Source organism: Heterodontus francisci, chromosome 24 (genome assembly GCF_036365525.1).
Source record: "Heterodontus francisci isolate sHetFra1 chromosome 24, sHetFra1.hap1, whole genome shotgun sequence".
Taxonomy (NCBI): Eukaryota; Metazoa; Chordata; class Chondrichthyes; order Heterodontiformes; family Heterodontidae; genus Heterodontus; species Heterodontus francisci.
The window spans coordinates 76,978,534-76,994,019 of NC_090394.1; the positions used below are offsets into that span (position 1 = coordinate 76,978,534).

The 15,486-nt window shown below is 46.6% G+C and overlaps 1 protein-coding gene across 5 annotated transcripts in view; it reads right to left on the minus strand.

The window, feature by feature from the left end:
- telo2 (TEL2, telomere maintenance 2, homolog (S. cerevisiae)) overlaps positions 1 to 6,785 on the minus strand; it is a 33,730-nt gene extending 26,945 nt beyond the window's left edge. For 2 of the 5 annotated variants that reach the window (XM_068056681.1, XM_068056686.1), the window contains exons 1-3: positions 6,654 to 6,713; positions 5,828 to 6,172; positions 4,860 to 5,137 (exon numbers count right to left, since the gene is read on the minus strand). In XM_068056681.1, coding sequence (XP_067912782.1) covers positions 4,860 to 5,137; positions 5,828 to 6,172; positions 6,654 to 6,691 — 661 coding nt within the window. In that variant the 5' untranslated portion in view covers positions 6,692 to 6,713. Of the gene's footprint in view, positions 1 to 4,859; positions 5,138 to 5,827; positions 6,173 to 6,617 lie in introns of all 5 variants that reach the window. The other 3 variants (XM_068056684.1, XM_068056682.1, XM_068056685.1) reach the window with 3 other exon arrangements.
- Between the last annotated feature and the right edge of the window lie 8,701 nt (positions 6,786 to 15,486).

The following is a 15,486-nucleotide window of genomic DNA, read 5'->3' on the forward strand; positions in this document are numbered from 1 at the left end:
TTCTTTCATGGGATTTGGGTATCGCTGGCAAGGCCAACAAACTTGCTGCCCATCCCTAATTGTCCTCAGCAACTGAGTGACTTGCTAGGCCATTTCAGAGGGCATTTAAGAGTCAACCACATTGCTGTGGGTCTGGAGTCACATGTAGGCCAGACCAGGTAAGGACAGCAGATTTCCTTCCCTAAAAGGACATTTGTGAACCAGATGTTTTTTTTTTAATGATAATCAATGATAGCTTCATGGCACCATTACTGAGACTAGCTTTCAATTCCAGATGGTTATTAATTATAATTTAAATTTCACCAGCTGCCATGGTGGGATTTGAAACCATATCCCCAGGGCCTGAGCCTCTGGATTACTAGTTCAGTGACATTACCACTACACCACTGTCTCCCCAACACTGCTTACCCCTCACTACCCAAGCCCACAGCAAACTAAAGCCAGTATGCTTCAATATTGTGTCAAACTGTTCCCAGTGCCCTCAGTGTGTCCCCTCAAGCCACAACTCAAAACATTTGCTCCCACCACACACAGGAAGGTTTGGAAGGGCAGAATCTATTGCTCTGTGCTGGCTGTAAGTTGGTGCAATCTGAAACTCTCTCCTACTTTATAGACATTAAGAAGCTCAGCTCTCTCTCAGCTGAGTCAGAATACTGTGGGGTAAAGTCTCACTCCAGAGACTTGAGCACAAAATTCAGGCTAACACTCCCAGTGCAGGACTGAGGGAGTGCTGCACTGTCAGATGTTGTCTTTTTGATCAGCCCTCTCAGCTGGATGCAGAAGATCCCATGATACCATTCAAAGAAGAGTTCTCTCCTGGGCCAATATACCTCCCTCAGGTACTGAGTATTGCTGGAGGGCACAGAGTGTAAAGATGGGAGTTTAGTAAGTGAGTGGATTTTAAGGATTAATCTCTCTGAAGTCTAGTTATTGTTTTGTTTAAATTTAGCAATTAATTGAAATTACTGTTTAAGTTAAAAGGAGAGTTAGGTTTCTTATTGTTTTAAACAGGGATATACAAGAGTAGCTGTAGCTAGTTAATTAAGTAACTTAAACTGGTTTCTGAGCTCTAGCACAGCATTATATTCAGAGTATAAATTCAGGGGACTCAGTGCTGCTTCTCCGCATTGAGTGCTGCTGGAGGGCACAGAGTCTGAAGACCAGAGTTGGTAAATGAGGGAGTTCGGTAAGGAGGGGAACTATAAATTAGTTAAGAAAATAAATTTGTCTGCACTGAGAGCTACTTTGAGTGCACAGAGTGTAAAGTGGGAGTTAGTGCATGAGGGAATTCAGTGAGGGAGGGGCTCCTTTTTCCAGCCTCCAGTAACTGCCTCTCTCTTCAGTACAGGGAAGAAGCTGATTGGTGAGTAACTGGTAAGTTATTCTACTTATTGTAATAAATAGTTTTTAAAGTTACGGTATTGCAGGGCAGCTCGGCCAAATGGAATGTACATCCTGCGGAATGTGGGCAGTCATGGATGCACCACATGTCCTAGACGACCACATTTGCAGGAAGAGTCACGGGCTACACAAGCTTGAGCTCCGGGTTTCGGAACTTGAGCAGCGTCTGGAGTCACTGTTGTGCATCCACGAGGCCGAGGACTACATGGATAGCACATTTAGTGAGGTGGTCATACCGCAGGTTAGGAGCATGCAGACAGAAAAGGAATGGGTGACTGCCAGGCAGTCTAAGAGAACCAGGCAGACAGTGCAGAAGTCCTGAACCGATCTTGCTTGCTAATCGGTTTTCCATTTTGGATACTGATGAGGGCAATGGTTCCTCAGGTGAGTGCAGCCAGAGCCTTGGTACGTTGCTGCAGTGCATCTTGTAGATGGTACACACTGCTGCCAATGTGCGTCGGTGGTGGAGGGAGTGAATGGTTGTGGATGGGGTGCCAATCAAGTGGGCTGCCTTGTCCTGGATGGTGTCAAGCTTCATGAGTGTTAGAGCTGCACCCATCCAGGCAAGTGGAGAGTATTCCATCACACTCCTGACGTGTGCCTTGCAAATGGTGGACGGGCTTTGGGGAGTCAGGAGGTGAGTTACTTGCCACAGGATACCTAGCCTCTGACCTGCTCTTGTAGCCATGGTATTTATATGACTACTCCAGTTCAGTTTCTGGTCAACAGTAACCCCCAGGATGTAATGCTGTTGAATGTCAGGGAGATGGTTAGATTCTCTCTTGTTGGAGATGGTCATTGCCTGGCACTTGTGTGGCATGAATGTTACTTGCCACTTAACAGCCAAGCCTGGATATTGTCCAGGTCTTGCTGCATTTCTACACGGACTGCTTCTGAGGAGTTGCAAATGGTGCTTTACATCCCCACTTCTGACCTTATGATTGAAGGAAGGTCATTGATGAAGCAGCTGAAGATGGTTGAACAGAGGACACTACCCTGAGGAACTCCTGCAGTGATGTCCGGGAGCTGAGATGATTGACCTCCGACGACCACAACCATCTTCCTTTGTGCTAGGTACGACTCCAATCAGCGGAGGGTTTTCCCCCCAATTCCCATCGACTTCAGTTTTGCTACCATACTCGGTCAAATGCTGCTTTCATGTCAAGGGCAGTCACTCTCACCTCACCTCTGGAGTTCAGCTCTTTTGTCCATGTTTGAACCAAGGTTGTAATGAGGGCAGGAGCTGATTGGGCCCTGGCGGAACCCAAATTGAGTGTCACTGAGCAGGTTATTGCTAAGCAAGTGCCACTTGATAGCACTGTTGATGACACCTTCCATCACTTTACTGATGATTGAGAGTAGACTGATGGGGCGGTAATTGGCCGGGTTGGATTTGTCCTGCTTTTTGTGTACAGGACATACCTGGGCAATCTTCCACATTGCAGGGTAGATGCCAGTGTTGTAGCTGTACTGGAACAGCTTGGCTAGGGGCGCAGCAAGGAAGGGAGCACAGGAGTTCAGTACTATTGCCGGAATATTGTCAGGGCCCATAGCCTTTGCAGTATCAATGCCTTCTGTCGTTTCTTGATATCACGTGGTGAATCAAATTGGCTTCAGCCTTATCTTTCGCACTGATGTGCTGGGCTCCCCCATCATTGAAGATGGGGATATTTGTGGAGCCACCTCCTCCTGTTCATTGTTTAATTGTCCACTACCATTCACGACTGGATATGGCAGGACTGCAGAGCTTATGGCAGGACTGCAGAACTTAGATCTGATCCGTTGGTTCTGGGATCGCTTAGCTCTGTCTATTGCATGCTGTTTTTGCAGTTTGGCATGCAAGTAGTCCTGTGTTGTAGCTTCACCAGGCTGACACCTCATTTTGAGGTATGCCTGGTGCTGCTCCTGGCATGCCCTCCTGCACTCTTCATTGAACCAGGGTTGATCCCACGGCTTGATGGTAATGGTAGATTGTGGGATATGCTGGGCCGTGAGGTTACAGTTTGTGATTGAGTGCAATTCTGCTGCTGCTGATAGTCTACAGCACCTCATGGATGCCCAGTTTTGCATTGCTAGATCTGTTTGAAATCTATCCCTGCCGTTATGGAAATGTGGCTACAGGGTGATCAAGACTGGGAACTGAATATTCAAGGATATTCAACATTTAGGAAGGACAGGAAAAAAGAAAAAGAAGGTGGTGTTGCACTGATAAGAAGGATGGGATCAGAACATTAGTAAGAGAGGATCTCAGACCGAAAGAACAAAATGTGGAATCTCTTTGGGTGGAGCTAAGAAACAGCAGGGGCCAGCAGACATTGGTGGTAGTTGTTTATAGGCCACCAAACAGTAGCGGTAGTGTGGGGCATGGTATTAATCAGATTAGAGAAGCATGTTGCATGGGTAATACAGTAATTATGGCTGACTTCAATCTGCACATAGACTGGGTAAACCTAGTGAGCACTAATGCTGTGGAGGACGAGCTACTGGAGTGTGTTAGGGGTAGTTTTCTAGAGAAGTATATTGAGGAACTGACTGGAGAACAGGCTATTTTAGATCTAGGATTGGGAAAATACATTAAAAGGTATAACAGTGCATAAACAATGGATAATCTTCAAAGAATTACTACATAGTTTACAGCAACTTATATTTCATATAAGAAATAGGAGTAGACCGTCCCTCGAGTCTGCTCTGCTATTCAACATGATCATGGCTGATCTTCTACCTCAACTCCACTTTCCTACCCGCTCCACATATCCCTCGATTCCAAGTGACCAAAAACTATTGATCCCAGCCTTAAATGTATTCAACGATGGAGGATCCACAATCCTCTAGGGTAGAGAATTCAAAAGATTCAAACCCTTCAAGTGAAGAAATTTCTCCTCATCTCAGTCCTAAATGATTGGCCCCTTATCCTGAGACTGTGTCTCCGTGTTCTAGAATCCCCAGCCAGGAGTAACAACCTCTCAGTGGCCATCTCCCCTATCCAGCCCCCTTCAGAATCTCATATGTTTCAATGAGATCACCTCTCATTCTTCTAAACTCCAGAGAGTATGGGCCCAATTTACTCAGCCTCTCATCGTGGGGCAACCCCCTCATCCCAGGGACCAGTCCAGTGAACCTTTCTTAAATGTGGAGACCAAAGCTGTGCACAGTACTCCAGATGTGGTCTCACCAAAGCCCAGCGCAATTATAGCAAGACTTCCTTATTCTGGCACTCCAGTCCCTGTGCAATCAAAACCAACATGCCATTTGCCTTCCTAATTGCTTGCTGTACCTGCATGTTAACTTTCTGTGTTCCATCAATGAGTATATAGTTCACACTGCTGTCACTGTGGCACTAGTGGTGGAGAGGTGAATGTTTAAGGTGGTGGATGAGGTGCCAATAAAGCTTTAAAAGGCCTCTTCTAATTGCTAAAGACGGTTTATGTTCCATTACATCACATCTTGGCCTTTCTCACCTTTCAGCCGCTCAAAGATTCGCTCCAACACAGACATCATCTCCTCTCCCAACAGCTGGTAGTAGTTCTGAGGATAGAATATTGCTCGGTTGCTCTTCTCCAGTTTGTTTGCCATGTGATCTGCCAATGCAGCGATTTTACCCAGCAGTGTCTCTCGCAGACTGGCCATGTGTAGTGAGTTGTGTACAAGACAAACCTCCCAGATTAACTGGGACATTCGGCCCTCCCGCAGGAACTGCTCCAGAATCTCCACACATCGCTCCTGTCGTAAGCTTGGTCTGCGACACAAGACCACATCACAGCAGATTCAAAAGGCGATCTGGCCCCAGGCTCCAATCCCAGATCATACAACCTATCCAACAACGGGCTGCCTGATACCTCCTCCCACCTAGTACAAATTCCCAAAGTGTGCCCACGTTAGCAGACGGGCCCTGGGTGTGCGTCCACGCTGCCAGACGGGCCCTGGGTGCGCGTCCACGCTGCCAGACGGGCCCTGGGTGCGCGCCCACGCTGCCAGACGGGCCCTGGGTGCGCGCCCACGCTGCCAGACGGGCCCTGGGTGCGCGCCCACGCTGCCAGACGGGCCCTGGGTGCGCGTCCACGCTGCCAGACGGGCCCTGGGTGCGCGTCCACGCTGCCAGACGGGCCCTGGGTGCGCGTCCACGCTGCCAGACGGGCCCTGGGTGCGCGTCCACGCTGCCAGACGGGCCCTGGGTGCGCGTCCACGCTGCCAGACGGGCCCTGGGAGCGCGTTCATATTTACAGGCAGTTCCCAAGAGTGTGAGGGTCTTTACTGACAGTCCCTAACTGCTGTGTAGACACTGCCCACATTCTAGAAGACTGAATTTTTAAGTGTAATGTTATGTGTTTTGCACAGTGGAATAATTTCACACAGCCACCAGTACCAGTGACAATGTTGGGCAGAATGAATCATTCAGCACAGGGTGCCTACCACGTTGTGAGGTTACCTGGCCGTAGTGATAGTGTCCAGCAGCACGAGGTATGCTTCATGGGGCGGGCCATTCAGAAAAAAATCATCCAATAATTCTTTTCTCTGGTCAACTGGCAGAAGTCGCAGCCAATCAGCAGTGAGATTGCTGGTCAGAACCTGTAGGAAGCGGGAATAGTGTGTGTTTACAAACTCTTTGCTCTGCGGTGAGGCTTTGGCGGCCTTGGTTCCCCCCAGGTACTGCTTGACAGACTGTAAGCTGTGTGTGATTTCTGCACTGTCCCTGGAGGAAGACAGAGTAATGATAGCTTGTTTGACGAGGCAACGAACTTCAAGAATTTCAGGCTCCATGGTTGTGAAGATCCTGAAAAAGTCAGATACACAGACACACAAAAAAAAGTTACAAATTTAGGCAAAACAAGCTCCTTGAATATCACCCCAATTCCCCGAACTCTGCAGTTTCCAGTTAGTGAACAACAGAACTTATCACCACTAATAAACAACCCCCTAAAAGTAGGGTGGACAGTAGAACTGTGGTTATCTTACTTGTCCAGTGCCCAGAGATCTGGACTAATGATCTGGAGACATGAGTTCAAATCCCACCACAGCAGCTGGGGAATTTAAATTCAGTTAATTAAATAAATCTGGAATTTAAAAGACTATGGTGATCATGAAAATCTATTAATTACAACTACAGACGGGATAATATCTAAAAAAAAACAGGCAGCAAAAAAACCTCAGGCCTATAACCTCCCTCCTCCTCACCCCCATTCCACCCGTACCTCAAAACAGATTTGGAACAGATTTACCTCAAACTCCCCCCAACATCCCAGCAGTAAATTTACCCACAGCCGCCGCTCCCCGCGCTTTTTCTGCATTTCATTCTGGGGAAGGTTTTTTACCGAATCTGCCGACTGGAATCTCACAACTCATTTCACAGGTGACATCATTGGCTCGCTGAGCACGTGGGTATCCGGCGCCATCTTGGTAGAGGACACCGGAAGTGCAACGCGCAGGGGGTGACCGGGAGTGTTGGGCGTGCGCCATCGTAGTATAGGCGACCGGAAATGGAGGGCCGGCGCCACCTTGGTGCAGGGTTGCTGAGCGCCTGCCGTATTTTGAGCCTTTGCATTCGTCCAGATTCAGCGTTTTTAGTAAGATTATTGCGTTAGCAGAGGTTAATAAATCGGGGAGATAAACCGAGAAGTGAAGGGAACGGTAGTGTCCAGTGTGTCAGTCAGCGTCAGTTGCCATGACAACGCGGCCCAGGCCTAACAGTCAGGCTCTGGGCCTGTTGGAGATTGGAACCACAGACATGTTGCTCAGAATGCGAGGGAATGAGCTCAAACTGGGCATACATACCAACTTTAAAAACTAAACACATTTAATTTGTTATGTTTCCCGTTTTATGATTTGGGTTTTATTAATTGCACCCCACTGAAAATGGGGCACTGAGAATTATTTGGTTGATGACACTAGGGCAACCCAGTGTCTCCTTAAGGGTTTCAATTAAAAGGGTATAACACGAACTGCCAACTTCAGCCCTACAACCTCCTCTCCCACTCCAAACTCTCTGACTCTAGCCTCTTGTACATCCTCTCTCCCACCACTGATAGCCATGCCATGAATCATGTAGCCCCACACTCTGGAATTCCCTCCCCTAAACCTCTCTACCTCCCTTTCCTCCTTTAAAGCCCACCTCTTTGATTAAGCTTCTACTCATTTCCAAAATCAAATTTCTTTGGCTCAATATCCATTTTTCCTTATGCCTCTGTGAGCGCCTTGAGACATTTTTCTACTTCAAAGCTGCTTTTTAATACGAACATAAGAACTAGAAGCAGAAGTAGACCATTCGATCCCTCAAACCTGCTCTGCCATTCAATAAAATCGTGGCTAATCTGTTTGTGTTTCAAATTCCACACTCCCATCTACCCCAATAACCCTTGATTCCCTTGACTAACAAGAATCTATCTACAATAAAAGCAAAATACTGCGGATGCTGGAAATCTGAAATAAAAACAAGAAACGCTGGAACCACTCAGCAGGTCCGGCAGCATCCGTGGAAAGAGAAGCAGAGCCAACGCTTCGGGTCAGTGACCCTTCTTTGGAACTTTGGAAGAAGGGTCACTGACCCGAAGCGTTGGCTCTGCTTCTCTTTCTACGGATGCTGCCGGACCTGCTGAGCGGTTCCAAGAATCTATCTACCTCCGCCTTGAAAATATTCAATGACCCCGCCTCCACCACTTTCTGAGGCAGAGTTCCAAAGTCGTACAACCCTCAGAGAAAACATTTCTCCTCATCTCTGTCCTAAAAGGGTGACCCCTAATTTTAAAACAGCGCCTCCTAGTTCTGGACTCACACACAAGAGAAAACATCCTTTCCAAAGCCACCTTGTCTAGACCGTTCAGGATCTTATAAACTTCAATCAAGTCTCCCCTCACTCTTCTAAACTCCAGTGAAAACAAGCCCAGTCTGTCCAACCTTTCCTCATAAGACAACCTGCTCATTCCAGGTATTAAGCTAGTAAACCTCCTCTGAACCACCTCTAACGCATTCACATCCTTCTTTAACTAAGGAGACCAAAACTGCACACGGTATTCGAGATGTGGTCTCACTAAGACTCTATAACTGAAGCATAACATACTTTTATTTTCAGTTCCTCTCATAATAAAGGATAGCATTCCATGAGCCTTCTTTATTACCTGCTGGACCTGCTTACTAACTCTTTGTGACTCCTGCATTTAGAACACCTAGATCCTTCTGCACTTCGGAATTCTGCAGTCGTTCTCCTTTTAAGTAATACACTGCTTTTTTATTCTTCCTGCCAAAGGGAACAACTTCACATTTTCCCACATTATACTCATCTGCCAGATTTTTGCCCACTCACTCAACCTATCTATATCAATCTGCAATCTCCTTATGTCCTCTACACAATATACTTCCCTACCTATCTTTGTGTCATCTGCAAATTTAGCTACCATGCCATCGCTCCCCTCATCTAAGTCATTGATATAAATTGTAAAAGGTTGAGGCCCCAGCACAGACCCCTGCGGGACTCCACTCGTCACATCCTGCCAATCAGAAAAGGACCCATTTATGCATACTCTCTGTTTGCTGCCAGGCAGCCAATCTTCTATCCATGCTAATATGATATCCCCTACACCATGAGCTCCTACTTTGCGCAATAACCTTTTGTGTGGTACCTTGTCAAATGCCTTCTGGAAATCCAAGTACAGTACATCAACGGACTCCCCTTTATCCACAGCGCATGTTACTCCTTCAAAGAACTCCAACAAATTGGTTAAACATGATTTCCCTTTCGCAAAACCATGCTGACTATTCCTGATTACCTTGAGTTTTTCTAAGTGCCCAGCTACAACCTCCTTAATGATCGATTCCAACACCTTCCCCATGACAGACGTCAAGCTAACTGGCCTATAGTTACCTGTTTCCTGCCTCCCCCCCCTTCTTGAATAGAAACATAGAAAAATAGGAGCAGGAGTAGGCCATTCGGCCGTTCGAGCCTGCACCGCCATTCAATACGATCATGGCTGATCGTCCAAACTCAGTACCCTGCTCCCGCTTTCTCCCCATATCCCTTGATCCCATTAGCCCTGAGAACTATATCTAACTCTTGAATATATTTAATTATTTGGCCTCAACTGCTTTCTGTGGTAGCGAATTCCACAGGTTCACCACTCTCTGGGTGAAGAAATCCCTCCTCATCTCAGTCCTAAATGGCTTACCCCTTATCCTTAGACTGTGAGCCCTGGTCCTGGACTCCCCCGCCATCAAGAACATCCTTCCTGCATCTAGTCTGTCCAGTCCTGTTAGAATTTTGTGGGTTTCTATGAGATGCCCTCTCATTCTTCTAAACTCTAGTGAATACAAGCCTAATTGACCCAATCTCTCTTCATAAGTCAGTCCTGCCATCCCAAATCAGTCTGGTGAACCTCCGCTGCACTCCCTCCATAGCAAGAACATCTTTTCTCAGAGGAGTAGAGACCAAAACTGCACACAATACTCCAGATGTGGCCTCACTAAGGCCTTGTATAATTGCAGCAAGACATCCTTGCTCCTGTACTTGAATCCTCTCGCTATGAAGGCCAACATTTTTTTAATTTTATTTCCAAAATATACTTTATTCATAAAAATCTGTAAAAATTACATTCCCAAACAGTTTAAAACAGCATCAAGTCAAAAAATACAAACAGTGCAAAGGTTCCTTCTATACAATTATGAGTTGCCTCACAACCCTTCCATTTCATTGTCATGCCATATACATTTTTACATTTACAGCACACAAAATTTTTCCAATACAGTTCGAGGGGTTTCCCATGGATCCAGCCCCTCAGTTCAACTTGGTGGGGGGACCTTACACTGTGGTCTTTCCCCATTGAGCCTTTGCTGCGGCTGCCCCAAGCTTTAGTGCGTCCCTCAGCACGTAGTCCTGAACCTTGGAATGTGCCAGTCTGCAACATTCGGTGGTGGACAACTCTTTGCGCTGGAAGACCAGCAAGTTTCGGGCAGACCAAAGGGCGACTTTCACCAAATTGATAGTCCTCCAGCAGCCAACATTTTTATTTTTTTTTCCAAAATATACTTTATTCATAAAAATCTGTAAAAATTACATTGCCAAACAGTTTCCAAACAGCACCAAAAAATACAAACATTGCAAGGGAGATCAGTTTCCTTCAATACTGTCATGAGTTTCTTCCCAACCCTTCCGTTTCACAATTGTCATGTCAATTACAGTTTTACATTTACAGCAATTGAGAATATTAACGATACAGTTCGAGGGGTTTCCCATGGATCCAGCCCCTCAGTCCAGCTTGGTGGGGGAACCTTACACTGTGGTCTTTCTCCATTGAGCCTTTGCTGCGGCTGCCCCGAGCTTTAGTGCGTCCCTCAGCACGTAGTCCTGGACCTTGGAATGTGCCAGTCTGCAACATTCGGTGGTGGACAACTCTTTGCGCTGGAAGACCAGCAAGTTTCGGGCAGACCAAAGGGCGTCTTTCACCGAATTGATAGTCCTCCAGCAGCAGTTGATGTTTGTCTCGGTGTGCGTCCCTGGGAACAGCCCGTAGAGCACAGACTCCTGTGTTACAGAGCTGCTTGGGATGAACCTTGACAAAAACCACTGCATCTCTTTCCACACCTGCTTTGCAAAGGCACATTCCAGGAGGAGGTGGGCGACCGTCTCTTCCCCACCACAGCCAACGCGGGGGCACTGTGCGGAGGGGGCGAGACTTCGGGTGTGCATGAAGGATCTGACGGGGAGGGCCCTTCTCACCACCAGCCAAGCTACGTCTTGGTGCTTGTTTGAAAGTTCTGGTGATGAGGCATTCCGCCAAATGACTTTGACGGTCTGCTCGGGGAACCATCCGACAGGATCCACCGTTTCCTTTTCCCGTAGGGCCTTGAGGACATTCCGTGCAGACCACTGCCTGATGGACCGGTGGTCAAAGGTGTTTTTCCGCAGAAACTGCTCCACGAAGGATAGGTGGTACGGCGCCGCCCAACTGCATGGTGCGTTCCGCGGCAATGTGACCAGGCCCATCCTTCGCAACACCGGGGACAGATAGAACCTCAGCACGTAGTGACACTTGGAGTTTGCGTACTGGGGATCTACACATAGCTTGATGCAGCCGCACACGAAGGTGGTCATCAGGATGAGGGCCACGTTGGGACTCCAGCAGCCAACATACCATTTGCCTTCTTAACTGCCTGCTGCACCTGCATGCTTACTTTCAGCGACTGGTGCACAAGGACTCCCAGGTCCACATTATACTGCATCTGCCATGTATTTGCCCACTCACTCAACCTGTCCAAATCACACTGGAGCTTCTCTGCATCCTCCTCACAGCTCACACTCCCACACAGTTTTGTGTCGTCTGCAAACTTGGATATATTACACTTAATTCCCTCATCTATATCATTAATATACATTGTGAATAGCTGAGGTCCTAGCACTGATCCCTGCGGTACCCCACTAGTCTCTGCCTGCCACTCGGAAAAAGACCCATTTATTCCTACTCTTTGTTTCCTGTCCACCAACCAGTTCCCTATCCATGTCAGTACCTTACCCCCAATCCCATGTGCTTTAATTTTGCATGTTAATCTCTTATGAAAGCCTTCTGAAAGTCCAAATACACCACATCCACTGGTTCTCCCTTATCTATTCTACTAGTTACATCCTCAAGTACAGTAGATTTGTCAAGCATGATTTCCCTTTCGTAAATCCATGTTGACTTTGTCTGATCCTGTCATTGTTTTCGAAGTGCTCTGCTATTACATCTTTTATGATGGACTCTAGCACTTTCCCCACTACTGATGTGAGGCTAACCGGTCTATAATTCCCTGTTTTCTCTCTACCTCCCTTTTTTAAATATTGGGGTTACATTAGCTACCCTCCAATCCGTTGGAACTGTTCCAGAGTCTATAGAATTTTGAAAAATGACCAGCAATGCATCGACTATTTCTAGGGCCACTTCCTTAAGTACTCTGGGATGTAGATCATCAGGCCCTGGGGATTCATCGGCCTTCAATCCCATCAATTTCCCTAACACCATTTCCCTACTAATAGTGATTTCATACAGTTCCTACTTCTCACTAAATCCTATGTTCCCAACATTTCTGGGAGGTAATTTTTGTCCTCCTTCGTGAAGACAGAACCAAAGTATGTATTTAACTGGTCTGCCATTTCTTTGTTCCCCATTATAAATTCCCCCGTTTCTGACTGTAAGGGACCCACATTTGTCTTCACTAGTCTTTTTCTCTTCACATATCTATAGAAGCTTTTACAGTCAGTTTTTATTCTCTGCAAGCTTACTCTCATACTCTATTTCCCCTTCTTAATCAATCCCTTGGTCCTCCTTTGCTGAATTCTAAACTGCTCCCAATCCTCAGGTTTGCTGCTTGTTCTGGCCATTTTATATTTCTCCTCTTTGGATCTAATACTATCCCTAATTTATTTTGTAAGCCACAGTTGAGCCACCCTTCTTGTTTTATTTTTGTGCGAGACAGGAATGAACAATTGTTGTAATTCATCCATGTGCTCTTAAATTGCTAGCCATTGCCTATCCACTATTAACCCTTTAAGTAACATTCCCCAATCTATCATAGCCAACTCGTGCTTCATGCCTTCATAGTTTCCTTTATTTAGATTCAGGACCCTCGTCTCGGAATCAACTCTCTCACTCTCCATCTTAATGAAGAATTCTATCATGTTATGGTCGCTCTTCCCCAAGGGACCCTGCACAACAAGATTGTTAACTAATCCTTTCTCATTACACAACACCCAGTCTAGGATGGCCTGTTCTCTAGTTGGTTCCTCAGCGTATTGGTCCAAAAGACCATCACGTACACACTCCAGGAATTCCTCCTCTACAGTATTATTGCTAATTTGGTTTGCCCAATCTATATGTAGATTAAACTCACCCATAATTACAGTTGCACCCTTATTGCATGCGTCTCTAATTTCCTGTTTAATGCCATCCACTACATCACCGCTGCTGTTTGCGGGTCTATATACAACCCCCACCAACGCCTTCTGCCCCTTGGTGTTTCTTAGCTCCACCCATACAGATTCCACATCAGGATTCTCTGAGCTAATATCCTTCCTCACTGTTGTATTGATTTCCTCTTTTTATTTAGAGATACAGCACTGAAACAGGCCCTTCGGCCCACCGAGTCTGTGCCGACCAACAACCACCCATTTTATACTAATCCTACATTAATCCCATATTCCCTACCACATCCCCACCATTCTCCTACCACCTACCTACACTAGGGGCAATTTACAATGGCCAATTTACCTATCAACCTGCAAGTCTTTGGCTGTGGGAGGAAACCAGAGCACCCGGTAGAAACCACGCGGTCACAGGGAGAACTTGCAACCTCCGCACAGGCAGCACCCAGAACTGAACCCGGGTCGCTGGAGCTGTGAGGCTGCGGTGCTAACCACTGTGCCACTGTGCCACTAACAATGCTACTCCACCTCCTTTCCCTTTTTGCCTGTCCTTCCTAAATATTGAATACCCCTGGATGTTCAGTTCCCATCTTTGGTCACTCTGCAGCCATGTCTCCGTAATCACAACTATATCGTATCCATTTACATCTATTTGCGCAGTTAATTCGCCTACATTATTACGAATACTCCGCGCATTGAGACACAATGTCTTTAGGCTTGTCTTTTTAACATTGTTAGTCATCTTAGCATTATTTCGTACTATGGCCCTATTTGTTTCTTGCCCTTTATGTCTATGCCTTCCACTTTTGCCTTTTTGTTTCCTGTCTTTCGTTTCTATCCTTGTTTCCTCCTCCTCAGTCTCCCCGCTCAGCTTCCCATGCCCCTACCATTCTAGTTTAAATCCACCCCAACAGCACTAGCAAACGCCCCCGCGAGAATATCGGATCCGGTCCTGCCTGGGTGTAACCCGTCCCGCTTGTACAGGTCCCACCTTCCCCAGAACTGGTCCCGATGTCCCAGGAATCTAAATCCCTCCCTCCTGCACCATTTCTCCAGCCACGCATTCATCTGGTCTATTCTCCTGTTCCTATACTCACTAACATGTGGCACAGGAAGTAATCCTGAGATTACTACCTTTAAGGTCCTGCTTTTTAATTTAGCTCCTAACTCCTTAAATTCATCTTGCAGGACCTCGTCCCTTTTTCTACCTATGTCGTTGGTACCGACATGTACCACGACCACTGGCTGTTCACCCTCCCCCTTCACAATGTCCTGCAGCCACTCCGAGACATCCTTGACCCTAGCACCAGGGAGGCAACATACCATCCTGGAGTCTCATTTGCAGCCACAGAAATGCCTGTCTGTTCCCCTTAAAATTGAATCTCCTATTACTATGGCTCTCCCAGTCTTTTTCCCTCCCTCCTGTGCGGCAGAGCCATACACAGTGCCACGAACGTGGTTGTTGCTGCTCCATCCCCCCCCAACAGTATCCAAAGCAGTAGTGAACATCAACGCAAGCTCGAGGAACAGCATTTCATTTACCAATTTGGCACACTACAGCCTGCCGGACTGAACATTGAGTTCAATCATTTCAGAGCATGACGGGCCCCCCATTTTACTTTTATTTTTAGTTATTGTTTTCTTTTTTAATATATTTTTTGTGTTTATTTTATTTTATTTCATCTTAGTTTGTTCAGTTTGCTTACCCACTGTATTTTTCATGTTTGTACTTGCGGCTGTTCAATTTTCAGTCCGTTAACACCGTATCTGTACTACTGTTTTGTCTTTCAACACACCATTAACATATTGTTTGCCTTTGCTCCACGACCTCTGGTCAGCTATTCTGTGACCTTGTCCTATCTACACCTTCTCCTTTGTTATCTCTTGCCCAACCCTTGCTTTACTTGCTTATAATCTTTCACATTTCTAATATTTGCCAGTTCTGAAGAAGGGTCACTGACCTGAAACATTAACTCTGCTTCTCTCTCCACAGATGCTGCCAGACCTGCTGGGTATTTCCAGCATTTCTTGTTTTTAATCCAAAGCAGTATATCTGTTTGAGAGGGGGGTAGCCACAGGGGACTCCTGCATTACCTGCCTGCGCCTACTACTCCGCCTGGTGGTCACCCATCCCTTTTCTGCCTGTGCAACCATTATCTGCAGTGTCACCACCTCGTTAAACATGCTATCCACGACGTCCTCAGCAT